General features: G+C 52.7%; 2 protein-coding genes across 12 annotated transcripts in view; both read right to left on the reverse strand.

The window, feature by feature from the left end:
• Window positions 1–6,253: 6,253 nt before the first annotated feature.
• On the reverse strand, window positions 6,254–13,361 carry RHO (rhodopsin). The gene is made up of 5 exons (XM_025920840.2): window positions 12,898–13,361; window positions 10,506–10,674; window positions 9,068–9,233; window positions 8,722–8,961; window positions 6,254–7,856 (listed from the first exon to the last, which is right to left on the reverse strand). Exons 1-5 carry the CDS (start codon window positions 13,256–13,258, stop codon window positions 7,746–7,748), a joined length of 1,047 nt encoding a protein of 348 aa, XP_025776625.1. The 5' UTR covers window positions 13,259–13,361; the 3' UTR covers window positions 6,254–7,745.
• A 6,860-nt stretch (window positions 13,362–20,221) lies between these two features.
• Window positions 20,222–26,788, reverse strand: part of IFT122 (intraflagellar transport 122) — a 74,611-nt gene continuing 68,044 nt past the window's right edge. For 6 of the 11 annotated variants that reach the window (XM_086697367.1, XM_025922365.2, XM_086697371.1 and 3 more), the window contains 6 exons: window positions 25,085–25,250; window positions 23,984–24,095; window positions 23,198–23,323; window positions 21,437–21,516; window positions 20,940–21,104; window positions 20,222–20,537 (listed from right to left, as the gene is read on the reverse strand). In XM_086697367.1, coding sequence (XP_086553493.1) covers window positions 20,448–20,537; window positions 20,940–21,104; window positions 21,437–21,516; window positions 23,198–23,323; window positions 23,984–24,095; window positions 25,085–25,250 — 739 coding nt within the window. In that variant the 3' untranslated portion in view covers window positions 20,222–20,447. The other 5 variants (XM_086697366.1, XR_015248239.1, XM_086697368.1 and 2 more) reach the window with 5 other exon arrangements.

Here is a 26,788-nt window from a genome sequence, read left to right on the forward strand (position 1 = left end):
ATGCTCCCAGGAGCCATTGCACGGGTAGATGCAGACACAGATGCAGGTAGTTGACCCCCTCCCCAGGCATGAGGCTGCCAGGCCTGCCCACTCCTCTTATATATCCACAGCCTGGCCCCACCACTCCAATTAGCCCCTGATTGGGCTGGGAGGCTCTGAGCTGCTGATTGGGGCAGGAGGGCTGGGATGGGGCATTGCAACCCTGCCTGTGTGCCGACACCCCAGCTGAGCCACCCACTCCTGGGTGACCTCATATGAGTCAGTTGACTTCTCTGCGTCTCAGGTCCCATGGCAAAATGATGGGTGCTCAGATGCTTGATCCCTCCTGCACCCTCTGACTCCACGGGGCCTGGAGATGCTGATGGGGAACTGGGCACACCTGGGTTGGGGAGGTGACCACTGAGGCCTCCAATCCCACCTGCCCCAGGGCTGCTCCTGTTCCCAGGCCACTGCTGGCCTTGGTTTCTCAAGAAGTTGGAGGCCCACTGGTGGGGTTTGCCTGGAGCTGACACCCCCAAATCAACCTGTGGCCTCCTTTTGTTTTGTTTTATTTTGTTTTGTTTTATAAGAAAGAATTTTTAAGGGCTGAATGAGCAATTTTTAAATAAAATTGCCTAGCAAGTCTCCAGAAATAAGGATAACCATTGATAAAATGGACAAAGAATATGAATAGGCAATTCACCGGAAAGGCTGATAATAAACCCAAGAAAATATTCTCGACCTCCTTGGCATTCAGGAAAATTCAAATTGAAACAATGATGAGATACTAGCTCCCCATCAAATTGACTAAAATTGAAGACAGCGTAGGCAAGGATGCAGGGAGCCTGGCCCTCAGTGCCTCTGCTAAGGGTGTAAATTGGGGTGCAGTCTGCTTTGGAAAGGTATTCCCTTGAACTCAGCAATTGCACATCTCTGTCCTAGAAGTGCAGTAGTCAGAAAAGAAACAATTGCTACATTATTTAGAAAAGAAAAAAAAAAGAGAGAACTTCCACATGAATCACTGGAGGCTTGACTGAACTACTCCCTTCTGCAGAAAACTCTGCAGCCATTTGAAATGATGAGGTGAATTAAAACAAGGATGAGGTGGTTATTGCACACCTGGTAGAATGACAGATATTTAAATTAGATCTATAGATGCTGAGTGTCCAGCACATGAAGAAACACATAGCCACTGGGAGGGTAAGCTGGTAGCCACTCTAGAAAGCAATGCAGTGACATCGAACATAACTAAAGATAGATTCACACCCCCCCCATGGCACTGTGGGTATAAATCTGAGAGAAACCCTTACACCAATAAAGATCCTCGCTGCAATCCCAGCAAAAATTCAAAACAACCTAACTACCCACCAAAAGAAAGGCAGACAAGTAAACTGTGGTCTAGTCACATGGTGGAGTAGTATAGAGCACTGAAAATGAACGAACCAGAGGGGCTCCTGACTGGCTCAGTCAGTGGAGCATATGCAACTTGTGATCTCAGGGTTGTGAGTCTGAGCTCCATATTGGGCATAGAGACAGAAGGAAAGAAGAAAATACATAAATAAATAGATGAATGAATGAATGAAAATGAACCACAATGTGTCCGTGGAATATGCGCTCCCTTTCTGAGAAGAAAGAATTTGTGTCTGTGCAAGTATATGTGTGTGTGTGAGTGTGCATGCAAGTGAAGGCATAGAAGAAGGTCTGAAAGGATTCACACCAAGGTAATAGCTTTGGTTACCTCTGAGGAGGGTGTAGGAGTTGGAGGGACAGGTTTAAAACAAACTTCCATTCTTCCTTCCTTCCTTCCTTCCTTCCTTCCTTCCTTCCTTCCTTCCTTCCTTTGTTGTTGGGATTTTTCCAGGGACTCTCCAGCACCAGAGTCTGGATTGAGGGAGGTGATGGCCATCAAAGTGTTCTAAAGTGAAATCAGAGATCACTCCTCTCCTGCCTAGCACCCTTCATAGCTCCCTACTGTCTGTGTGTGGAGGCTTGACCTCTTTTGTCCTGCTTATGGAGCCCCTTTCTCCCTAGAGGCCCACAGTCCAACCTCTGTGACTCTTGGAATGGGCTAGATGTTGAGAGCTGGGCTTTCTTCTGTGTTTCCTTTGTGTGTGTGTTAGATGGATGCAAAAATGTCCCCAATTTCTCACCCGTGCCCATATCCATGTCCATTTGCATGCAACTTTGCAGCTCCTCTCACACTCTTTAAATATGAGCTGGCCTTGTGACTTGCTTTGACCAACAGGATACGGTGGAAGTGATGCCATGGCAGTCCCAATCCTGGCTAGCCCACTGGAGCTCAGAGGTTCGCAGCTCAGTCACCCCTGCCACCCAGCCCACAGCTGGTCAAACGGCCAAACCTCCAGTTGACCACGGATGCTTTAGAGATCTGCAGAGATCAACCAAGTTGAGTCCAGATCAGCAGAACCACCTGGCTGACTCACAGTCACAAACAACAATGGTGTGTTGTTTTAAAACATGAGGTTTGGGGTTGTTTGTCGTGCAGCATAAGCTAACTGATCCACTGCTTAGAAGGCCCTTCTTTACCCCCCACCTACCTTCTCTGGACTGTTTCCCACTCATCGTTTTGGCCTCAGTGTAGCTCAGAAAAGCCCTCGCTGACCCCTTAGGAGGTTAGGGTCCTCTCCTCTGGCTCCAGCAGCCCCTGGGACCTCCAGCACCCTAAGTTCCCACTCGTCCACACTAGCCCCTGAGCTCTGAAGGGCCCTGGGGGTAGGCAGGGCTGTGTTCGACTTGTTCTGGTGGTATCTCTGGTGCATAGCACAGTGCCTGGCACACAGTAGGGGCTCAGCACCCATTGCTGTGGAACCCCAGTGCCAGAGCCCAGCCTGGCTGAATGAAGGGAGACCTGAGAACCATCTGCAGGAACCACGTTAGAGCGGGAGGCGAGATGAGGCAGAGAGGCACATGGTGCTGGCACACACAGGGGCAGCAATTTTGATCACATTGTGGGAAATTTCCAAGAATTGAGAAATAGAGAAAAACTTGGAGATACAAACATTCCCATGAGCTTCATGTGAAACCCTGCTCCCAGGCTGTGCCAGGATAGAGTTTTGCATTTGGAGGGGAAGAAGTTCTAAAATGCACTGCAGATCTAAAAATTCTTCTAGAGCATTGCCTTTTTACAGGGAAATGATAACTGTATCATCAGATGCTGGAGAGAGGGCGGGCTGCTTGGTGTACTTATTTGACGCTTATTGAGGTCTGTAGGGAATTTAAATTTCTGCTGACAACTGTTTTACCATCTTTGAACATTGAATGGGGGCGTCCTACATGTGAACTTTCTCATAGGTCTGAAGATTACATTCTAAACTTTTTGAAGCAGTGATAGGGTGTCTTGTTTTGTGTAACTCTAGCCCCTGTAGCATCAGGACATTTGTGACATTAGTCAACAAATGCATAGAGGGCAGGGTAGATATGGTAATAGCTGCCACGTTCTACGTCCATGTACATATTTTATATTCGCTATCTTATTTATACATGAAGACACTAAAGTTCAGAAAGGACCTGTACTAAATCTTCCTGAGTCCGGACCCTAGGCTGCAACATGGAAGCCCTCTGTGTTAGTGAGGAAACCAGCTATAATTCCAAAATAACAGTGGCTTAAACGAGAAACCATGAAGTCATTCTCTCATGAGACTCTTCAAGTGCAAGTTGTGCAGGACAGGAAGGCAGCATAGAGAACCTGCAGTCTCCTTCTCGCCTGATGCTGTGCTGTTCTCTGCCCACGGACTGCACCTCATGATACAAGATAGCTGCTGCAGCTCTGGTCATCACGACCACATTCCAGCCATCAGACAGGAAAGAAGAGAAGTGAAGGATGCCTCCATTCTCTGAAATGCACAACCCAAAACTTCATATACTACTTCTGATTATACTTCACTGGCCAGACCTTAATGTCATGCCACTGCAGATGCAAAGGAAACTGGGAGGTGCAGTCCTGCACTGGGTAGCTAGGTGCCCAGCTAGAACTTGATGTGATATTATTAAAAGGAAGAAAGGGAATAAATATTGGGGGCAGTTAGCACTTGCTTCCCCCTTTCCTGAGGCCCCTTTGCTACTTTAATTTCTTGACTCTCACACCAGGGGCTCTATCTCCTACCACTCCAGGGGCTGCTCCTTTGAACTTGATTCACATTTTTGGGAAGGAAACTCCTATTTATTGAGTGTCTACTGTGCACTGCAATTTTTATAGCAACAATCTCGTTAGTCTGTGGACAATTCTACCAACTGAGATGAGTCTCCTCTTTCAAGCTCAGAGGCCTGAGACCTAGTGAGGTTCAGGAACATGGTGTGAGGTTGCAGGGCTGAGAAGGGCATGCACTGTCTCTCTGGGGCCACCCTGGGACGTCAGGGGTACATGTGCCTACTGGGGGACATGGGGCAGATTGCCATCAGGCTTTGCTGTCTCTGTGGTGGTATGGGGGTGGGAGGCTTAGTTCATACTCTCTTCTCCCAGAGGTAAGATCAGGGGTGAGAGAGCTCTGTGTCCCTGTGGCTGGCCAGGCCACAGCCCAGAGACTTGCTACCTGCAACCCATCTCTGAGTCCCCAGCTCATCCTGGCCTGGGGTCAGCTTCCTAAGATCAGGCTGACTATAGATGTGATTGTATATAAGAGGTGCTCCATAAACCTGTTGGCTACCTGGAGCTTGGAGATGAGGTGGGTAACACCCTCAACCAAACCTAAGTCAGCACTGCCTTGCCTTTATTGGCAAATGTCCCCAAGTGCCTGTCAAATCGGTTATAAATTAAGGAGGGAAAGAGGTTTTCCCCTCTACCATGAAAAAACAGAGACTTCTGGCTAGAGAGTTAATTTTTTCCTCTGAATATGTAGCTAAAACAAGGATACCACTCCTCAGAATAAGTGGACTGAGGTGGGGCAGTGAGGAAAGAGGGCTGCCTGCAAAGCAAGCATGTCTCTCCCATGGCCATGCCTGGCCCAACACATCAGAAATGGAGAGTGAGATGTGCGGGACCCACCATGGGAATCTTCTCCCCTGGGTCCCCAGTGTGGGAGGGAAGCCTGGTGTAGCTGGACATCACCTACTTAGACAGAGGCCAGCCCCTCTGGGCCACCGTTAGTTCTGCCCACCCTGTCTCTGGGCCTCTTCCTTTTGGTAACGACACTCCCCCCCCCCCCAACCCGAGGAATCTTTTGGGCTCCTTCCAGTCCCCACCCTCACTCAGACCATTTGGTTTATCTAGGGTTAACCCTACCTTGGTCTGAGTGATCAGGTGACCCAGCCCTGGCCAATGAGAGGCTACATCCCCATCCCAGCCTGGTGATAGGTTTAGGGACAATGAGGTGACTCAAGCCGGGCCTATCAGAGGATGAATCCCCATTTTAACCTGGTGACAGGATTAGGAGTGATCAGGTGACCCAGACCTGGCCAGTGAGAGCCCTACCCAGGACCTTTGCTGGAACTGTCAGGAAAAACAGCTTACTTTCTGCAAGGCTAGCTGAGCTTGGGACTGCTGGTAGCCCTTTCCAAAGCCAACAGAGAAAACTATAACCAGAGGGGAGATACAGAAGTCTGATAACATCTGAGCACCTGCATCTAGCCGTGCCTGAAGCCCTGGGTTTTTTTGTTTTGGGGAGCCAACAATTTCTCCTTTCTGTTTCAGCCCTGTTGAGTTAGATTTCCTGCCACTTGCAGCCAAAGAAACCCTGACTGGCACCACCTACGGAGGCAGAGTATATCACCTAGAGGGGCAAGAGTAGAGATCCCAGCTATTACCTGCTTCAGCCCCCACCATGGCACTGGGGAACTTCCATCTCAGGCTCCAGCCACCCTTTCCCACCTTGGAGGTTGAGGGTAACTCTTGAGACTATGTCTCCATCCTTGTTCCCCTTGCAGATGGTGTTCTTGGTAAGGCCAGCTCTGAGCTGAGGCCCAGTAATGTCAGAAGTCTCCCACTGGCTACAGTGTACCAGGAAGCAGGCTGGCCACGTGAAGTTTGCGGTCCCCTCAAGCTCAGGTTCAGATTCCTTTTTGCTGATAAGGAGACTCAGAGAGATGGCCAAACTTGCTTGCAGTTTCAAAGGTCACCTGGGTTTCTGTGACTCCAAAGTTGGGGCTTTTCTCATTCCCGGGCCTGCTCCCTCCACCCCACACCCGCAGGGGGCCCTGCTGGTTGCCCAAACCCAGCATCCCAGGGTTAGAGATCAGGTGGAAATTACTGCCCAATTTCAATCCATCCTACAGAGAAAGAGCTTGAGAGCAACAAAAACCACCACCCTTAACACCAAGAATAGGAGCTGAGCTTTTAATGCCCCGATTTGCCTAGTCTCCAGGCAGAGCTGGGAAGAGTTAGAGCTTCTGGTCTTGGTTACGTGGAGGAGGGGCAGTTATGCAAGCAGCACAATTCTGATACCCTAGAGTTCCCACCAGCTTTGCAGCAAGGACTTTCCAGAATGGAGAATGGACTGGAGCTACTAAAAACAGGCTTACCCAGCAAGGGTGCTCAACTCTGGGATCTGTGAACATCCCCAGGGAAGATGGGCCCATCTGAATTTCCCACTTTTTGTTTCTGAGATCTTTGAGAAAAGGGTTCCACTGGGGACTCAGCTCTTCATTAAATGTGGGCAGGTGAATATGGCTTCTAGCTCGTGCTGGCCTAGAGTTGCTGGCCTAGCATATGGCCATGCTGGCCTAGAGTCTAGCCTAGCATATGGCTTCTAGGCCCAGCTCCATGCTGGCCTAGAGTTGCTGTGGCCTAGGGGCTGGGAAGGAGGGCAGGTAGTTTGCAGAAGCTGAGAGAAAGGCCTGTCTCTCCCTAGGCTGCATGAGGAAGGGGAGGCACCAGGCCTGGGAGTTCACGTCAGAGGTGAGACCCTGGGCCTTGGTCCCAGACTGCAGTCCCCTAGCGTTGTTTTTTCAGTCCAGATGACTGTATTCTGCATTCCCTTGACTGTCCCTCTCTGCAGACCGACCACCAGCCCTGGTCTGGCCTTGACATCTGGTAAATTAAAAAAAAACCTGCTGAGGCTTGATGCTCAGGGCCTTGCCCAGTCTCAAAATGGTCACTATCAAGAAGAGATGATCATATTAGTTAATTATATTAATTGGTGTTATTCATAATGTTAACTACAATCTGTACAGCTCCTTACCATTTACAAAGTGCTTACACACACTCACACACACACATATACACACATATATGAGATCAAAATCTCATTTGATCTTCACAGCAGCCATGCGTTGGCAGGACCAAGGATCTGGGGTTTCCATTTTCTGGGGGAAGAAAGTGAGGCCCAGGGAGGGAAACTGTTCAAGGACATCAGCCGAGGGTGAGCTGCAGCTAAGGTGGTTTTGAGAGGGTAGATATGCTCTCCCTGCCCATTCATTCCTTCATTCATTCCCCCATTCGTTCCTTCCTTCATCCATCTAGCATTTATTAAGCACCTACTGTGTGCCCCACTCTGTGCTATACACTTATCCCTAAGCTGGGACACTTTTCCAGGGAGCAAGAGTTCTTGTGTTCCTGAGACATGAGTTGGGGAGAGGAGGGGCAGAGATCCCACCAGCCCCTGGGAACTCAGGACTCCAGATCGGGCCATACTTGTCGAGTGGGGAGCCTCATTTTTCTCTCGTTATTCTTTTTTTTTTTTTTTTTTTTTTAACTCAAGGAGTCTGTGCAACCTGGTTCCAACAGACCTGGCTCCTGGTGGGGCAGCTGTGGCTGGGGGTAGGCATAGGGAATGGGAGACTCCTACAGTTGACCATAGAGTCCTTGGCAGGGCTTAGGCCGGTGCCACCTGGCTGGTCTCCGTCTTGGAGGCAGTGGTGGAGGCCTCGTCATCACCCAGTGGGTTCTTGCCACAGCAGAGGGTAGTGAGCATGCAGTTCCGGAACTGGAAGGCAAAGAGCGTGAGTCAGAATCAGGGTCCACCGAAAGTGTGTGTAGCAAACTGGAGTGGTTGGCAAGATTTACCTCCAACCCCTTCCCTGCTTCTGGCTCTCACAGCCTCCACTCCCCTCTCAAATCTGGCTTCCTGGAGGGAATTTAGTAAGCGCATGTGGCCCCACCCCAGAGATGCCAGGGACCAAACCCAAGAGGGCTCTGCTACTGATGACATTCCCTGATGCCCTCTGTGTGCCAAAGGCTATCTGTAAGTACCTTATATAGCCCTCAAGTTTGGGATTTTGCCCTCTCTAGGAACACAGACACTGAAGCCCAGAGAAGGGAAGTGACTTCCCAAGTGTCAATCAGCTAAAAAAGAAGAACTGGGATTTGAAACCAATATGCCTAACTCTAGAGACCATGTTTTCCCCCACAGGTTCATGGATTCTGCAGAGAAGTCACTGGTTGGTGTTAAAGAACTGCTTTATCCCTTCCTCCCTCGGAATAAGACTTTAGCTCCTTGTTCAGCTTTGTGGAGACTGGCACCATCCCATTCCCAGGCTTGGGACTTAGACCATTTGACTTTTAAAGTGGGCCTCCAGAACCATCTGGACTGGCACTTCTCATACTTGAGCCAGTGTGAGAGTCACCTGGTGGGCTTGTTAGAAATGCAGGTTCCTGGGCTCACCCTGAGCTTCTGATTCAGCAGGAATCTGCATTTCTCCTAGATGACTCTGATGCTCTGGGGGATACCAGTTTCCCTGCCTAGTTTTGCAGCTGAAATGACTGAGGCCCAGTCAAGGACATGGCTTGTCCTCCGCAGGCAATGCCTGCAGCCTGGGGCCTCTGGACCCTTCCGCCCCGCCAGCAGGCACCTGCTTGTTCATCATGATGTAGATGACAGGGTTGTAGATGGAGGAGGACTTGGCGAAGAACGCCGGGAGTGTCATGAAGATGGGGCCAAAGTTGGAGCCCTGGTGGGTGAAGATGTAGAATGCCACGCTGGCGTAGGGCACCCAACAGATCAGGAAAGCAATGACCATGATGATGACCATGCGAGTGACCTCCTTCTCAGCCTTCTGGGTGGTGGCTGACTCCTGCTGCTGGGCTGCCGCCTGTAAGGACACAGGGTCTGCTGTCCAGACTGTGGCTCCTTTGGGACAGAGGCCAGTCTCAACCCAACCAATGTATGTGTCCCCAGCACCCAACACAGGTCCATACCTCCTTGACTGTGAAGACAAGCTGCCCGTAGCAAAAGAAGATGACGATCATGGGGATGGTGAAGTGGACCACGAACATGTAGATGACAAAGGACTCGTTGTTGACCTCTGGCTTGAGTGTGTAGTAGTCGATCCCGCATGAACACTGCATGCCTTCAGGGATGTACCTGACCACCAGAGGGGGACGGGGCAAGAGAGGGCACGGGGAGACCCACATGTGAGGGACTTGAGGAACAGACCCCCAACACACCTGCTGTGTGGCTGGGCTTGCTCTGGGCCCCACTTTCCCTCTCTTTAAAAGAGGCATAATAAAATATCTGCATGGCTGCATGACTGTGAGGATCAAATCAACGGAGATGAGGGATTCAAATGCCCTTGTGAAAACAGCCATGCTATCATGAGACGGCCCAGTCTCTTGCCTAGCAGAGCCCGGACACCGCGGACCTGCGCTGTGTTTCCTCACCACACTGGCTGCTTCTAGTGGCTGGAGGCTCAGGCTGTGCAAGGCAGAGGTTGGTGGGGAGACAGGAAAAGCCCCCGAGCTCTGTATTTGAGGCAGTTTGTACAAACTAGGGTCTTACTAACAGGGTAAGAGTATTTTCTAGGCCAAAGATGGGCACACAGAGTAACTAAGGGATCTTTGCACAGTTTCGAGAAACAAGAGGTCCCAGGGACAGACGGTTAGGATGTTTCTGTGATTTCAGAGGATGGTGACAATGGAGTGTCTATTGGCTGTGCCTGTGGGGATGGGACTGGGCAGGACTGGAGAAAACAGGGAAAGAGGCTGGAGGCGATGGGCTCAGATTCAACAAAGGACAAAAAAATAAATAAATAAAATAAAAAAGAAAATTGACCCCAGGAAGCTGAGAGAGGAGGGAAGGGAAGAAAGATTGGGAATTTCCTAGAAGCAGAGGGACACGAGGCCTCCAGGAACCCACAGGGTCACCCGTCCAGTTTCCCAAACCACTGTCCTCCCATCTCTCATCTGAGCCCCATTTGCAGATGATGGACTAGAGGCTGGACAGGACACAGTTCCCAAGGGCTACAGTGTCACCCACCTGCACTAGGTAGGCTTGGCCTCCCCAGGTGCTGAGGCCCAAGGTCAGAGGGAGCTGCCTATGGGGCAAAGAGGATTGGAATCTGGTCCTGGCTTAGTTGAGGATTAGGGGCACAGCCAAGGTTAAGGGTTGGGCGTCTTAGATTCTCCTTGACATGGGACCCAGGAGGTGGCACTAGCCCCTGGAGCAACATTAGGGTCTGATTCTCTCTTCCCCTACCCTAAACCCCAACCCTGGGAGAGCTGCCAGGGTGGGTGTTCGGGGAGGGGGACATATAAGCTCGGTGCCCAGAACGAGACAGCCCCAGGCTTGAGTCCTGGCTGGGGACCCTGTAAAGAACCCCCACCCCAGGGACCCTTCCCTTCTGCTTAGTGCCATTACCTGGACCAACCAACGAGGGGGGGTGCAGCGCAGGCCAGTGCCATGACCCAGGTGAAGGCGACGCCCATTATGGCATGGTTCTCCCCAAAGCGGAAGTTGCTCATGGGCTTACACACCACCACGTACCGCTCAATGGCCAGGACCACCAAAGACCACAGGGCAATTTCACCTGCAAGGCAGTCAGCAATCAGTCAACACATCACCTGCCTGGACCCCCCTATCCAAGGAGGAAGCGCTCCTCCTGGATGGGAGAGGGCAGGCAGGAAGGCCACCTAAGGCACAGTTGGAGCCAGGACTTGGGAAAGAGAGGGCTTCGATTCTGAGAAGAGGAGCCAAGGGGCTGTGAGGCAGAAGGGCATTATGCTGAGAAGAGAGTGAACCGGGTACCTCCCAGGAAGAGGAGTTAGTTCAGTCAGAGCTCTGGGTTCATGAAGGACAGGAAATCAGATTCCAGGGTCATGATTAGACTAGGAGTCCTGTAGGGAGTTTTTGCAGAAGAATGTGCACTTCATGGGGCAACAGGCAGAGTGCCTGCTGGAGCTAGAATTCCTGCTCTCCCTCTTGTGCAGCAGCCTCTCCCCTGTGGGGAATGAAATAACCTGGGCCTGTGGGTCCCCACCTGGGAGCCAGAAAGCTGGGCAATGTTTTGCCCAGAAGAAGAAGCAGGAAAGAATGGTGGAATTCAGACAACTGCCCTACACATCACCCCAGAAACTCACTCAGGAGGGTAGCCATAGAATTTGTCAACCAAACCGGGACATTTCTAAGAGAGAAAAACAACACTACTAAGTATTACTCCAGGAAAATAATTGTAAACTGACGCCAGCCCGGCAGAGAAGTGCCTACCTGCATGTGGCCTCCATCTCACCCCTGCCTTCTAGCCTGAGACTCCTCAACCCACCTCCAGCCTTATTGTGTGTGTGGGGCTTATCCCCTTCCAAGAAACCCCTTCCATAGGGGAGGCACTAGACCTGTGTGGAGATCTGTAGCTTTGAAAAGTGCGATCAAATAGTTCCTTTGACTAGAAAACTGATGGGGTTGCTACAGAGATAACAGATCCCGTTTAGTAGATGAGAAGAGCGAGGCACGGAGGAGAGAAGAGGCACATTCAGGGATGTGGCAGGGCAGTGACAAGGGCCTAGGTCTCCTGGCTCAGATCCAGAAGTGCCTCCCTTCTCTGAGGACACATGGCCTCTCAGGCAAGCAGGAGAGAGCCAGGGTGGCTGGGAGAGCCCAGCACCAGCCACAAGGACTGTTCTGCCTCCTTGTCTTCTCCCTCTTTCACATGTCCAGGACACTGTCTCAGCCCCATGCCTGGGGAATCTCCGGCCACCGCTAGGCGTCTGTCACCTTCAATGGTCACAGATCACCCAGTCTCAGGCCACGAGGTAGGAGTGATATAGGGCTGCCACACACAGGCGGACACTTCTCTGCAAGATGGGATAGACACCGGTGGGGAGAGACTGAGCCCATTGTTTAGCACAGGCAAAGTCCAGTGGCTGGAGGACTAATGATCTGTGTGCCACCCCGATCTGAAAGCCCTGAGCACAGAGATCTGTCTTGTCCGGCTCTATTCCCACTGCCCAACATGGGTCTGACAAGGCACAGCTTCTCCGAGGGAAATAGAACATGGCCTGAGGAGCCACAGAAATGTGGGCTCAGGTCATGATCTCATGGTTTATGGGTCCAAGCCCTGCGTCAGGCTCTGTGCCGACAGCTCAGAGCCTGGAGCCTGCTTCGGATTCTGTGTCTCCCTCTCTCTGCATGCCCCTCCGCCCGCCCCCCCCCCCCCCGGCTCATGCTCTGTCTCCCTCTCTCTCTCAAAAATGAATAAATGTTAGGGGCGCCTGGGTGGCTCAGTCGGTTAAGTGTCCGACTTTGGCTCAGGTCATGATCTCGCGGTTCATGAGTTCGAGACCGGCTTCAGGCTCTGTGCTGGCAGCTCAGAGCCTAGAGCCTGCTTCGGATTCTGTCTCCCTCTCTCTCTGCCCCTCCCCCGCTCGTGCTCTGTCTCTTGACAATAAATGTTAAAACAAATTTTTTTTTAAAGAAAAAAAGAAATGTGGGCTGGAAACTCAGCTCTATCCTCCCACAATGTGGCCCCAGCAAGGCCCTTGACTCTTTCATCCTCAGTTTCCCTGATGCAAAGCAAGACAATGGCACCATTCTATGTGAGATAAACAGTGTCCAATGCCTGCCCTCAATAAACGGCAGCCTAGCTTATCATTACTGACAGTGTTTGTTGATTAAGTGGAGAGCGCTGATGAATGTAGAGGGGAGAAGGCCTCTTAACCACCATCCCCAAATATGGAGTTCTCTCCAGATCCCTCCACACCCTCCCCACCGCTGACTCCTGACTCCCCCAGCCAGCCACCCATACACCAGTTCTTACCGCCCAGTGTGGCAAAGAAGCCCTCCAAATTGCATCCTGTGGGCCCAAAGACAAAGTATCCATGCAGAGAGGTGTAGAGGGTGGTGGTGAAGCCACCGAAGACCATGAAGAGGTTGGCCACGGCCAGGTTGAGCAGGATGTAGTTGAGAGGCGTGCGCAGCTTCTTGTGCTGGACCGTGACGTAGAGCGTGAGGAAGTTGATGGGGAAGCCAAGCACGATGAGCAGGAACATGTAGGCGGCCAGCATGGAGAACTGCCATGGCTCAGCCAGGTAGTACTGTGGGTACTCGAAGGGGCTGCGTACCACACCCGTTTTGTTGGAGAAGGGCACGTAGAAGTTTGGGCCCTCGGTCCCATTCATGGCTGTGGTCCTGGTGGCTGCCCCGGGGGCGGCTCAGACCCAAGAGTGCTGCTGAGGCCTGAGCTTGGCCACCCAGGGCTCTGGCTGGACGACTCTGGGCTCTAAGCACCCCCCCCAGGCCCTTATAAAGTGACCTCCCCTCCCTAAGCTCCTGGCTGAATCAGCACCTGGAAGATTGGGGGCATTATTAATCATACTAATCCCCCACTACTGCAACTGGGGGCCTAATTGGCTTCCAAGAGGGGCCAAGGTGACTCTAGGCAGAAGCCTGGGGCCAGAGAAGGGAGGTACTGGGGACCCTGGGAAAGGGCAGGAGGCCCAACCCCAACTCTTCTAGTCCCCAGGAATCTCTGCCCATCTCAGTCTGTTGGCCTTGGCCTGGCATTGGGACCTCTGGCTCCACGCCCACGTCCCCCTCATTTCATGCCAGAGGACTTTGTCTTCCTCCCCACTGGACCATGAGCTCTCTGGTTCTCCTCTCAGTCTCTCAGCCTCTTACCTATTTCTTCCCCACCTGTCACCTCCTGGCTCAGTCCCTAATACTAGTCCATCTCACCAAGTCATGAGCTCCATGAGGGCAGGGGCCACGTCCTGCCATCTTTGGCACTTTCCATGCCAGACCACAGCCTGGCATAGACCCGGAGCTCAATAAGTATTTGAACTGGAATTCACTCACTCACTCGTTCATTAAACATTCATGTGCAGGCCACTGGGGATACAAAAATCCAGAAAGGAGGAGGTTATGCGCTAAGGAAGACCCTGAACAGATCCAGGTCCAGGGAGGGGTTTCCATTAGGCCAAGGGAGGAGAGACTGCTCATAACGGTGAGGTGTCCGAGGAGGTGAAGTTTGGGTCTTTGAGGGACGGGAGTATTTTGTTAGGTTGCCAAGCGGGGAAGACAGGGGAGACTAAAGACAAGGGCTGACAGAGGCCTGAGGCCTGTCGGGGGTGAGGCCGCACATGGGCTATGAAGCCAGCTCTGGTGGGTCTTGATACCAAACTGAGAAACCTGGTTTTATCCAAATAGCATTGGGCAGTGGCTTGGGCAGATCATAAGGGGCAGCAATGTGGCTCAAATGCCCCAAAGATGTATTGGAGGGAGTGAGGATAGAGGAGGGGACCAGGCAGGGGGTGATTGGAGCAGAAAGGGGACAGAGGCTCTAAGGCTCCTGAAGCAAGGCCTTGCATCCAGGAGGCAGCTGTGTGCCAGATGACATGCTAGGCACCAGATCACTGCCGTGAGCAAGGCAGGCTTGGGTCCAGTGTGAAGGTGAGGCTGAGCCTAGAAAAAGAACTGGTTGGACACTGCAACACACAGGGCACATCTGGGGACGTCTGTGTTGGCTGGGCTGGGACAGTGGGCCTTGGAAGCTGTGTGGCAGGTCACTCCACAAAAGCAGGTTCTGGGGGCGAATGGCTCTGCACTGACAGGCTCCCCCCATCAGTGAAAGGGGCACAGTGATGCCCCCCGAGAAATGAAGTGGGGCACATGGCAGTGCCCAGCACACCGGTGCTTGATGACCAGCCTCCAACCACAAACGTGTATGGAGCACCTACTGTGCTCCACACACAGTGCTCAGTTCTGATGAACATGGTAGAGAAGGACGATGCCCACAGGAAGTACCATTGTGTGGGGCTGGCAGGGCTCACAAATAAGTACTGAAACAAATGAAATAGGACAAGTTCAGATCGTGACCCGCTCCCAACACACTGTCATTCGGAGCAGTCCAGAAAGGTGAAGTCTGAACCATGAACTTCGTGATCGATGGAAGGAGTCGGCCAGGGAAGTGTCCCCATCTCTGAGACTTCCAGCCCTTATACTATCTTCAGTGCAGTCTCTTCCCCCCGACACTCCCAGACCTGTTTCCTCAGAAAAGCCCTCCCCCTCCCTTCAGCCCGCCTGAGATTTCAGAGCCCTGCCTGTTGCGGGTGGTCAGGGCTTGCACATGGAGGGCTGCAGAAGTGTGTACTGGTGGAATGAGCTCAAGGGAAGGCGTGGCAGGGCTGCTGGGGTGTGACCTTTCGCAGTTTAAGGTGCTTGGTTCAGTGATTAGGCCCAATGTTAATGAGGTCAAGGTGGAGGGTTTGATTCCGACGTGGCCCTGGTAGCCAGACGGAGGGAGGAGCACCGGACTCCCTGGGTCAAGACTGACCCCCACACAGCCCAGAGCTGGCTGGGGTGAGCCCTCAACCATAGACCTCAGCACCTTGCCTTCACCTCCTCCTAACGCTGTGACAGCTTGGAAGCTTTTAATTTATGCTCTGTTCACATGTTTTTTGTCCAACTCACAGGCTGTCATGTGAGCAGGCAGGGGTGGGGGGTGGGGGTGTGTGGTCTGCCCAGCTCTCAGCAGGGTTCCCAGAGCTGAGCATGGTTCTCAGGACGTTGCAAAATGTAAATCACTTCCCATACACTGGAAGGAGCTGGGATTTCTGTCTGTTTTGTTCACTGATGTATCCTCAGGGCCTGGCACATAGTAGGTGCTCAGCATTTGTGGATCGAGTGAATAGATAGATCTAGGTTATTTCAATCAGTGCTTCCCTCTCTAAGTCTCAGAGTTTAATGACCCTTGTCACAGGGCTATGGCCAGGGAGGAATTAAAGGCATCACCACTGTGACATTGCATTATATTCTGTGAGGCATGACAAAGAATCCTTTTTTTAAACAACAACAAAAAAACGCTCTTTGTTCAGAGCAACAGGCTCATAGTGAGCAAAAAGGTCAACAGAAGTCACCGACCCTCCCTGCTACATTTCACAGGTGGGGAGACTGAGGTCCAGGGTGGTCAGTGAGTCAGTGACCCAGATCACATAACAAACTTTGGCTATCACCTTCCTGGCCATGTCTCCATCCCTACACGAAAGATAGCTCTCAGGAAAGTTCTGCTAGTTGTTTACATCATGGTATAAATGACCAAAAAAGAAAAAAAAAAAAAGAAAAAAAGGGGTTGTGCTGGGCTGGTGGGAAAGCCACAAGACTGAGTCACACAGGCCTGGGGCAGCAGTGGTGGCTCTGAAGGCAGGGGGTGGCACTGGACTCTCGCCTGGGGCCCTGAGTCACCCTGAGAAGTCCCACTTCCCCTCTCCAGCCTCAGTTTGCTGAAGCTAGGAAACCTTGGGGGATCCACACCCATCTGCAGGTTTGATGTGACCTGCTTTCCCACCAGGGTCCAGTCACAGATCTTCACACCTTATCATTGAGGAGCCATGGTATCCCTTAGCTGGGTACAGCCCCTTTACACCTACCCTTACATCTGGTCTGAGGCTCTAAGGCCATGTAGCCTGGGCACAGCCCCGCCCCCTCCCTTCCCTGTGCCTCAGTTTCCTACTCTGTTGCCTGTAAGTGATCAATGACTGTTGCTGACAGTATTAGCCTCTTAGAGTCTCATTCAGGTCTCCGCTTACAAAGCATTCCTTGGAGAGGCCCCTGACTCTACACAACAGGCCTCCCCCTCTGCCTCCCACATCACATTCATCTCTACTCAGTACCTATGACTGTCAGCAGTGGTCTTACTTGTCTCCTTACTGATTCATTGCCCATCTCTCTCCAGAGTGCAGGGCTGGGCTGGCCTGGACTTTGCTGCATCTGAGCTGGCAGCTTGGAGCAAGGACTCAATAAATATTTGTCGAGTGGATGAACAACTCCTGGCCCCCCATGAGGAGGTCTCACTCCCTAACCTTTGACCACTGAGGAAATGGGCTCAGAGGGTTAATATTCCTCAGCAGAGCCGGAGGTGAACTGGCTGTCTAACTCCCCAGCCTGAGCTTTCTTCTATGCCAGCTGGTCCAGAAGGGGCCTGGGAGCATGCCAAGGGACAAGCCCCAGTGTGGGTGGCTTTCTGAGCCACTGGCCCCTCAGTCAGGCTTAGGGAAGAGCTATGGGAGTGGAGGGCTGGGGTTAGTTGTCTCTGAAGATGGCAGCACCTATCTCCAAGCTTCCCTGAGCCCGGCCCCCTGGGAGCCCAGGTGCAGGGCTCTGACTTGGCCGTGGAGGATTAGGGGCTTAGTAGGTAGCACACAAATAGCCCTTAAGCCTCTGCATGGAGGTGCTGCTGGTTCAGCAGCTTCCTCTTCCCTTTTCCTTCTCTTTCTCCTCCTCCTCTCTGCCTCCTCTCCCTGGCTTAGCCCCACCTAGCTGCATCACCATGGCTGAGCGAGGCCTTAGACTGAGCTGAGAATCTCAAAAGGAAGAAAGGAAGGAGATGGACCCACTCTCTCCCCCTTCCTTCCTCTTCTCCCCCAGTCCCACTTCCTCCCTCCTCCCTCCCCCCACTTCTCTCCTACCCCAACATTAGCCACACACTTTCTAGGCGCCACGCTCAGGGCTGGGTGCTAGGGACACTGAGATGAATCATATATAGCCCCTGCCCTCAAGGAGGTCCCAGGCTTAGGGTCCAGCTGACAAAGGAAAAACAAATAACCATGGGATGTAGGGCTCTGTTCCCAGCCCCAGTGCTGTGAGATCCCAGAGGAGCAAGGTATAGACCAGGAGGGAGGAGGGAGGCTCCCTAGCCTAGAATGGGGGACAACTGAACCAAGGCACAGCAAGAAAAGGGCCAGCTGGTATGGACGCCCTGGGGCCTGGGGTGGATGGCCGGCCAGGGGAGGGCAGGCCTAGGAATCCGGGTGCTGGCTGGCTAGCAATGGGGGGGGGGGGGGGGGGTTATAAGCAGGGGAGAAGCATGATTAGGTTCTCATTCTAGGAAGATGTTCTGGAGTCTGGGTGGAATATTGGGATAAGTGCTGGACCCAGGAAGAGAGCCGTGCCCAGTGCAGGCCTCTTTGCTAAGGCTCCCACCTACCCTGAGGGTGGGGCTAGCACAAATGGAAGGTCACTTGGTGTCTGCCATAGGCATCAACCTTGAAGACAGGGCATCTGCCTACCTGTGCAAGAGCCACGAGGGGCTCCTGGTTTCAGCAGCCTCACTGGGATGGATGGGGACACCTAGCTGGTTGAGGCCAGACTAACGCCAGGCCCACCTAAGGCCTGGTCCAGGGCTCTTTCTGGACTGTGCAAACCACCCCCCCCCCACCCTTTCCTTATTTCTTCCTTCTAGGAACATGGGTAGCACTGGGGACTTGGAAGATCAAGTCACAGCCTGAACCACTTCCAAGCTGTGCAGCCTCTAGCAGCTGTGCCTCTGTCCGGGCCTCAGTGGCCTTTTAGTGAAATGGGCATCTCAACATCCCTACAGTGCCTTCCTTGTTGTAGCATATGAAGGGTCATCAGGCTCATCAGATGGAGACTTGAGGCTCAACCTCAAAGTCAGAGCTGGAGGAGTCCCTTCTGCATACATGGGGAAACTGAGCCTTGGAGAAAGAATGGGCCTGGTCAAGACCTTGTCTAGGCTGAGACAGGAGAGATGCAGAACATAATGCTTAGGTGCAAAGGCTGTGCCTGGGTGTGAATTGCATCTTGGCTCAGTAAGTATTTGTTGAATAAAGGAGAGAATGTTGCCGAACCTCAGTTTCATCATCTGCATTAATGGGCATTCTTGGAGGCTGTTGAGGATTGAGGAAGACGACGCATGGAGAGTGCTTAGCAATGTGTCTGGTACCCAGTAAGCATTTGATTTAAAGGAAGGTACTGTCTCAGACCTCCACAGCTTCCTTGTGCTTCCCCGCGGCAGCACAACCTGGCACGGCACACCCTGGTTTTTGTGTTATTCGGCTGAGAAGATGCATGCTGGAGTCTCAGGGTGGGCCCCCCACCCCCTGCCTCTAGCCACCGACCATCTGATCTGTCACTGTGATTGACGCCTGTTGGGTGGCTAGGGCTGTTTTCTCTCTCTCCTCTCTTTTTCCCAGCCATATGCAAATGATTTTAGTTCAAATAATGCGCTAATGGAAATCCTAACACATTAATAAATGTTTAGCAAGAGAGAGAGCATGCATGATGGTAAGTAATTAGACACTCAACGGAGGAGTTCTGTTGGCACAACTGTCTGGCTCCCTTTCTTTATTTTCCTCCATCATCTCCAAAGAGAGACACAGAGGGAGGCAGGAGAGTAAGGGGGAGGGCAGGGGGCCAGCTTCAGCACTCACCACTGGGTGGTCTCTGCAGCCACTCCTGTCTCCAGGCCTCAGTCTTCATCCCTCCAATGGGGACATTTGTCCGGCTCTGCCCACTTCACAGAAGAGCTGTAAAGTATCAATATCCAATCACAGGGGTGGTTTTCTCATCTGACAGCCCAGTTCTCCTTCCCCTGCTGTCAGGACTTTGCATAAAGCACTGGATCACTGCCACCTCCGGGACAGGTAGTGTGGAAAGCAAAGGGAACAGGGCACTCAGGGAAGGGCAGAACAGGGGCTTCCACCGAGGGCTGGATGAGCCCTTGGGCTCCAGCACATCCACCGACTCTCATGGCCACAGAAAGGAAATCATAACGATTCCATCACAAGGCTGGTGTGAGAACTGAGACAACATATGAAACTTGGCTGGCATAGAGAAGGTCCCCAATAAACGTCAGTTCTCCCTCCTCAGCTTCCAAAGTGCTACCCACCCATGCTCTCAAGCTGCCAAATCAGACACTGTTGATGCTCAGGGGCAGCAACCTTAGCAGAACCTCAAACAGACCCACTTGCTTCAGGAGCTGGAAGGAAGGGGAAAGCCTCAGTGGGGTAGAGGCCTCTGTGGGGCTGGATGAATGGAGTAAAGAAGGGGGGCCTGGCCATAGGCAGGAAGCAGAGGGTGGGTTCCAGAACCTCTGCGGAGAGGCCCTCTTTGCCAACGGCTTTGTGGAGCCAGGAGCCTTATTTTCTGGTCAAGACAGAACCCCGCTAAACCAAAATAAATAAACACTCGTTCCCCTACCTATTCCCATATTGCCATTTCGATTAGATTAAATTTTAAGAGCAGGCAAATGTAATGTTCCTCTCAGATCAAATTAGAAACAGGTGCACTTTTGCATAAGGAAATTAAGTTGCAGACAATATGAAGATTTGCTAAAATGCAGACACTGATGAAAATAAGTAGCCCTTTTATTTGTAATTATTGAGGCAATCTGTTCACAAAGTGTACATGTTAATGGTCTGACAGATCTGTGGACTCCAGCAGGCTGCCACCAACTCAGAGCCTTTCTGAAAGTAACAGATTTTTTTTTTTTTTTCTGACAGTTTAACTCTTCCTGTGACAGCCCATCCAAGTGCAAGGTGGCCCTGGTAGGAGTGGTGATCCTGAGGGGGCCAGTCACGGGCCGGGGTCATCGATGCGTCTCCGACAGTAGGGGCAGCAGGTGTGTTGAAGCACCAGCAGCTCGTAGTCCTCCGAATGGAACATCTGAGAAGAAACGGTCATGACCCAGTGCCAACCCCTGAGCCTGGCAGGGACGGTCGCCCTTCCAAGGGGGAGGAGGCCTGGCAGTGAGTCAGGGCTAGAAACACAGGATCCAGAACACCTTTGTCTGAGGACTAGAAGAAAGGGGGGAAGGGTCTGGGGTCTGAGGCCCCTTTTCTCTCTTTTTTTAAATTTATTTATTTGTTTTTGAGAGAGACAGAGACAGTGTAAGCAGAGAAGGGGCAGAGAGAAAGAGAGACGGAGAATCCCAAGCGGGGATCAACACCGGGCTTGAACTCACAAACCAACTGAGCCACCCAGGACTTCCCCAAGGGGACACTTGTGAAATGGAAAAGCAGTGTAAAGAAGAAACTGGTAAGCACATATGCGTTGTAGGCATAGTACCTGGAAGCAAGACGGGCACATGGTGATGGAGGCATCAGGCAGGAGCGAGCGGAAGTACTGCCACTGCAGGGGTGGAGGCCAGCGCTTGATGAGGACATCCCGACGACTCATGGAGCGGAGCACTGACCGGCTTACCACCACGGGCACAAACTCTGAGCCACCTTGCTGCAGGGTGGGCAGGTGGGAAGCAGGGGGCACAGGTGCTCTCACTCAGCCAGGGTGACGTGTTTATATGGGTCACAATCCCAGAATTTTGGGGGCAACCAGGGAGGACCCCAGAAACTTCCCCTGCTAGGTACCCTGACAGAACGCTGGCAGGTCAGGTTATCTCTAGCCATCTCTAGTGAGGGGGAACCCATCACCTCAATTCCCCCAGTGGCCTTAACAGGGAACAAGTCTGCTTCATGCCAAGCAATGTGTACAGAAGGGATCTGAGTCACCCCTCCCAGCAAGTCTCAGGTGTCTCCACAGCCCATCACTCAGAGAGGTGCCCTCACCTCAAAGCTCAGCTTTGCTGTGAACGGGTCATCATCTCTCATGGAGTCCGTGGTCTCATCCAGCCTCAGAGTCTGGGAATCTGGAGGGGTCTGGTCAAGGATGCAACCTGAGGCTGAGTGGGAAACAGGTCCTGCCCTCCACCCAACGCAAGATTCATGGGAACTCTATGTGGGCCTGGAGTGTTTCCTATGACTCGTCTGTGGAATAGGTTTCTAGATAAGAGAAATGGAAGGAACATAGGCCAGGGAGGAGACAGCCCCTGTCACACAGAGGCTGGGCCCCAGTGCATATGCAGGAAAGGGGCTCTGATGGGCTTTTTGCTGCCCCATACAGACCGTGCCATGGCCCACGTAGGCCTGCTGACCAGAAGTACCTAGTAAGTGGAGGCTGCAGGCCTACCGTGGGTGGGAGGAAAAATAATGGGCCTACCTGGAAACCATGGCCAGAAAACCTGGCAATTCCTGGAGAAACACTTAGCAATCACCACGTAGTCTGTAGGCACTTGAGAAGGCCTTACAGGTCCTATTTCATGTAGAAGGGGGTGAGAGCTCCAAGTCCTAAGGCTAGCCAGACCAGGCTGAAGGTGCCTAGGGAGCTGCCCCCTTTTGCCAGGCTGATGTGAGGCCAGGGTGAGTGGGGTTCCCACAGGAAGGCCCCAGGGGAATGGAGGCTGCTGGTGCCAAGTTAGGTATGACATGTGGCCCCCCGGCAGTAACAAGTTGGCCAAACCATCTGACTTGGGTGTGCAGAGAGCTGGCATGCAGACATGATTTCTGTCCCCCTTTTTCAGCAAACAACTCCTTGGTTTTTCCTTTCTGCTCTGCTTCTCAAAAGGTGGCCCACAGACCAGTGGCACTGGCATCACCTGGAAGCTTATAGAAACTCAGGCTCTCAGTCCGCTCAGACGTGCTGAACCAGCTGCTGTGTGCTACCAAGGTCCACAGGTGATGAATGTGCACAGTCACATGTAGAAGCCCTCCTCCTGTGTCTAGCTGGGACAATGAACATGGTCCTAGCTAGAGGGATAAGCTGAGGTGTGGCCTTTGGCCTAAGGTATCCTAGCGAGGATGTGCCCTGGGGTTTTTGCTGTCATGCTGGGAGGACCGTCAGCCCCTTTCCCAGGATTGTAAGACTGATGGGATTCAGGGTTGGTATTGCTGGTGGGACAGGGTGGGTGCTATCAAAGAATGAAGTCACTCAGAGGACAGCAGAGCCAAGAAGACAACAGACAGTCTCCCGCTGGTGCCAAATGAGCACCTGGATCCAGTTGAGTGTCTATCTAAGACTAGGCTTCTTTACACCCTTTAGTTTGCTCAGCCTGACTTGTGGCGTCTGTCTCTTGTACATAAAAGTAACCTGACTACAAAAGTTGATAGACATCATATGTTGTGTTGGTTGCTCATCAGCTCTGCATGGCCAGAAGCATAGACAGTATGCTTTTAGGAGCTAGGGTAGGCGGGAGGCCCTCCCAGGAACGAGGCATAGGTGAAGACCAAGGTACCATCTCCCCTTCCATGCCTCTTCTGGGTCTGTAGGCATGCACTGTCCCCTCCTGTACCTCTGCACCCTGGCCAGCTCTCTGCCCATTCCCAGCCTGTCCCTGCCACCATCTGGGCCTCTCCAATCACTCAGCAGTAGTCTGCCATGCCCTTGCCCCCACTGGCCCAGCCATCCCCCAAGGCCCTCCTGCCTCCTGCCTTGCACCCAGGCCTTATGTTCGGCTGGCACACACAGAAGGTCCAGCCCAGCACCCAGGATACTGCTGCTTGTGATCTCTTGCCATTTGTTCTCGTGCTTGTGTCTTGGTGCCTCCAGGTCAATGAGGGAGACAGCTTCTTCATCAGTGATCCCCTCTTCCAGGTAGAATTCAACCAGGTGCAGCACCTCTAGAGGGCACAGGGCACAGGGCACAGGGAAGGGCTGTGGGAAGGCCGGCTCAGGGGGAGCTAGGGGCTGGGATGCTCTCACCAGGCAGCATGAGGGGAGGTGGGAGGATCAAAGTTCCTTCCCCACCTGGCAGCAGGCTTCTCTGTAAGCAAGGAGACACAGCAGGGCTGCGTCTTTTGAACACTGCATGTCTGGAGGAAGCAGGCACGTATGCATGTGTGTGCACATGTGGCATGTATGTGCATGGGTGAGAAGCAGTGGCCTTTAGCCCCTCCTTCTTCCCCCTAATAGCTGGATGGGCTCCTCTCCAAGGGAGGAGGAACGGCCTCTGCCCAGCTACTTGGAAGGGGCTTCTGATCCTTCGTCAACATAGAAGGAACTGGCACTTAAGAGCCCATCTTAGCCTCCCAGACCAAATGCCCGACCAGTGGCACCTGGGCATTTATATTATGCAAAACCCCACACCAGGTTCTGAGGGGTGGGTGCTTCAAGTCTGGGCAGCAGGGGGTCCTATTTCTGGGAACCCTTAGTGACTGTGCATCTGGTGGGGTGGGTTGTCACACTGTCCCCAATTTACAAATGAGGACACATGTGGCCAATAAGTAGTGGAGAGGGCTCAGCCATCCACTGGCTGCTCCATCTGCACATGCCAGACTTACCATAGGAAGAGGCGGAGAAGACGAACGGCTGGCGGCAATTGATGCAAACGTTGCCCAGGTTGTTCAGCAATGGGTTGTTGGTGGAGCAGCGGTAGCACAAGGGCACCAGCTCCTACAAAAGCACAAGAACCACAACTGTCCAAGGACCAACTGGGAGGGAAGAAATGCTCCCCACTCTGATTTCAGCCTCCTGGGGCCTGGCTGCCAAGAAGAAAGGCCATCTGTGTGGGCAGGGAGGGGGCACTGGTTCAGGGCTCTGTGCTGTGGTGACTCAGGATAAGGGCCTACAGAGGCATCTGAGGCCCCATCACTTGGGCCCCACTGCTCTGGACACTCCTTCACAGGCAGGGCTCAGCAGCACATTTCTCCAGCAGGAATGACAACACCACAGCTGTCATTTACTGGCCACTTACCATGCATCAGGTACCGTGCTAAGCACATTATCTGGGCAAGCTCATCTGTCCTGTGGGAAAGCTATTATGTATGTCCCCATTTGATAGAAGGGGAAACCAAGGTTCAGAGAAATACAGACATAGCTAGGAAATGGTGGAGTTGGGATCTGAACCAAGGTCTGTCTGATGCCAAGTCTCTGCTCTGAGTTTGAAGGAGGAGATTGTGAAAGAGACAATAGGTTGTCAGGTTGGAAGAAGAGGGCTGGAGCACAGCTGTGCCGCAGATACATGGGACAGTGATAACCTGGTTCCAGAAGGAAGGTGGACTAGGGCAGGGGATCCTAGGATGAGGCAAAGGCAGAGCCACTTGGGCACAGAGGAGCAGAAGGAGGTTAAAGGCAGAGCAGTGTGGGCTGGGCTGCAGCCAACTCAGAGCCTCAGAGGAGAGCTGGGCGGCAAGGGAGGGTAGGACTATGGGGCCCACACCAGGGTCTGTGGCTGGAGCACAGGAGGCTGAGTAGAGGACAGAGGAGGCAGAGAGGGAAAAGCAAGAGTTAGCAAACCAAGGCTTAGGAAGGGGAGGAGGCTCACAGAGCCCTGAGAGCATGGTAGCCATCTTTCAAACAGAACCCAGGCCAGGAAAGAAGGCATCAGGAGATGTTCAAGAAGAGGAGGAGAAGCCTCCTGCTTGAGGGAGCTGTGCCCTCACCTCACTGTCATGGAAGGGCTTGGAGCGGATGGTCAGGCTGCCCAGCTCGATGGATTTCTGGAACCTGGCAGGAATATGCAGGCCTTGCAGCTTGTCATAGGCATGTCGGGCCAGCTTGTAGGCACCCAGGGCCTTGCTTTGCTTAGCCAGAGTGAAGAGTGTTTTTCTGCCAATGACAGGGTTAAGGACAGCAGAGGCCACACTGGGCCTGAGAGCTGGCACTGCCTACCCTCAAAGTGAGCCCCGTGCTGGAACACAGCTTGTGCTAGTGCCAGGACGGCATGGGCAGGAGCCTGAGAAGTGCTTTTCTCATTTGTGGGATGTAAGTGTACTTCTCGGATATCAAAGCACAGGGATTTTTCCAGAGATAAAGACAGTGCAGTTTCCATTAATATTTTAACCTTGCTTAGGTTCTCTGGGCCTGCTGATGGCTCATCTTGTACCCTGACTAGGCCAAAATGTCTCTCCCCACCTCGCCCAGCCTGCCAGCCAGGTCCTACAATGCCCAGCACCAAGTGCCATCCTGCTCCAGCCTCGCCAGGAGGAGACAGGTCCCAGACTGCCTGGGAAGCTCACTTAGGTCCAGCTCACAGAGGTCACTGGGTGCACAGTACTTCTCTCTGCCTGCACTTCCACCAGGAGCCACAGCGATTTCTGAGGGACAGCCTCCCCGGCTCTCTGAGGCTCTCCTCTGGGCTCCTCAATCTGAGGCTGACAGGCCTTTATGCTTGATCCCAGGTCACCTTAAATGCTAAATGTGCCCAGGCCAGGCCTGCCCTTCCTCCCCTGCCCCACTGGTGAACCCCCTTCCCCACTTCTCCCTGGCAAGCCTCAAGTACCATGCCTCCTTGGCACTCTTCTTCCCCCTGATGCTCCTGCTTCCCCACACCCCCAGTGTGGCACCTTCCACCCTAGCAGTTACATGGTGGTAAGTTTCCTTGTCTGTGTCTCCACTGTCACCCCTCCCAGTCAGGGACCATGTCAGGAGCCATTTCTAGGTCCCCAGTGGACAGTATAGGGTGAAGCTTAGGGCAGAGGTTCAATCAAACTCTGCTGACTTATATAGAACTTGTTGGAAAGGTTGGGCACATGTGCTGAGGCTCTGGCAGGTGTGGCCCTGACCACTCCTCTGCAAAGGTCTCAGTCAATGAAGGCACAGCTTGATTTGGGGGAGTTTTCCCTGAAATGTAAATGATGGGCCTGGAACCCTTTAGAGAAGCTAGTTCTAACCGATTAATACCTCTGAGCTCTCTTCTGGGAAGGCCTTTTCCTCACAGAAAGGCGGCAAGGTTGGGGCTGGAAAGGGACTGAGAGAATATAAGCTTTAGAAGAGGACAAGGAGAATGTCCTTTTGTGACTTTTATGACTATAAGGACTTTAAAGATTTTGGTTGTATCCTGGTCGTTTCTGGCAGCATGCGTCCTCAATCCCCTTTTCTGCTTACAGCCTCTCAATGGCCCTCACAGGTTTGGGGAAGGTGAGGCCAACTCACAGGGAGGCCCTCAGGCCACTGCATCCCCAGCTTGGCTCCCACTCCCCTCTTCAGCTGCTCCCATACACCATGCTCACTTCACCTCTGTGCCTTTCCATGTCCTGGGTACTCTCCTGGAGTTATCTACTCTACTGTCTTCCCTGGTAGCTTATGGGATGGATGTCAGCAACTCCAGACAGCCTTGCCTGACCATGACCCCAGCCTTAGCTGCA

The sequence above is a fragment of the Puma concolor genome, chromosome A2 (assembly GCF_028749965.1).
Source record: "Puma concolor isolate L17-30 chromosome A2, mPumCon1.1.hap2, whole genome shotgun sequence".
NCBI lineage: Eukaryota > Metazoa > Chordata > Mammalia > Carnivora > Felidae > Puma > Puma concolor.

Bases quoted from the DNA above. Each gene is read 5' to 3' on its own strand.
- RHO (XM_025920840.2), bottom strand. From the start codon at position 13,258: ATGAATGGGACCGAGGGCCCAAACTTCTACGTGCCCTTCTCCAACAAA. The intron at 9,234-10,505 runs GTAATGGCACTA...TCTGGTGGTCAG, and splicing joins CCCCTCGTTGGTTGGTCCAG to GTACATCCCTGAAGGCATGC. The intron at 7,857-8,721 runs GTGCCTGCTGGC...TTTGCCTTCCAG, and splicing joins ACATCATGATGAACAAGCAG to TTCCGGAACTGCATGCTCAC.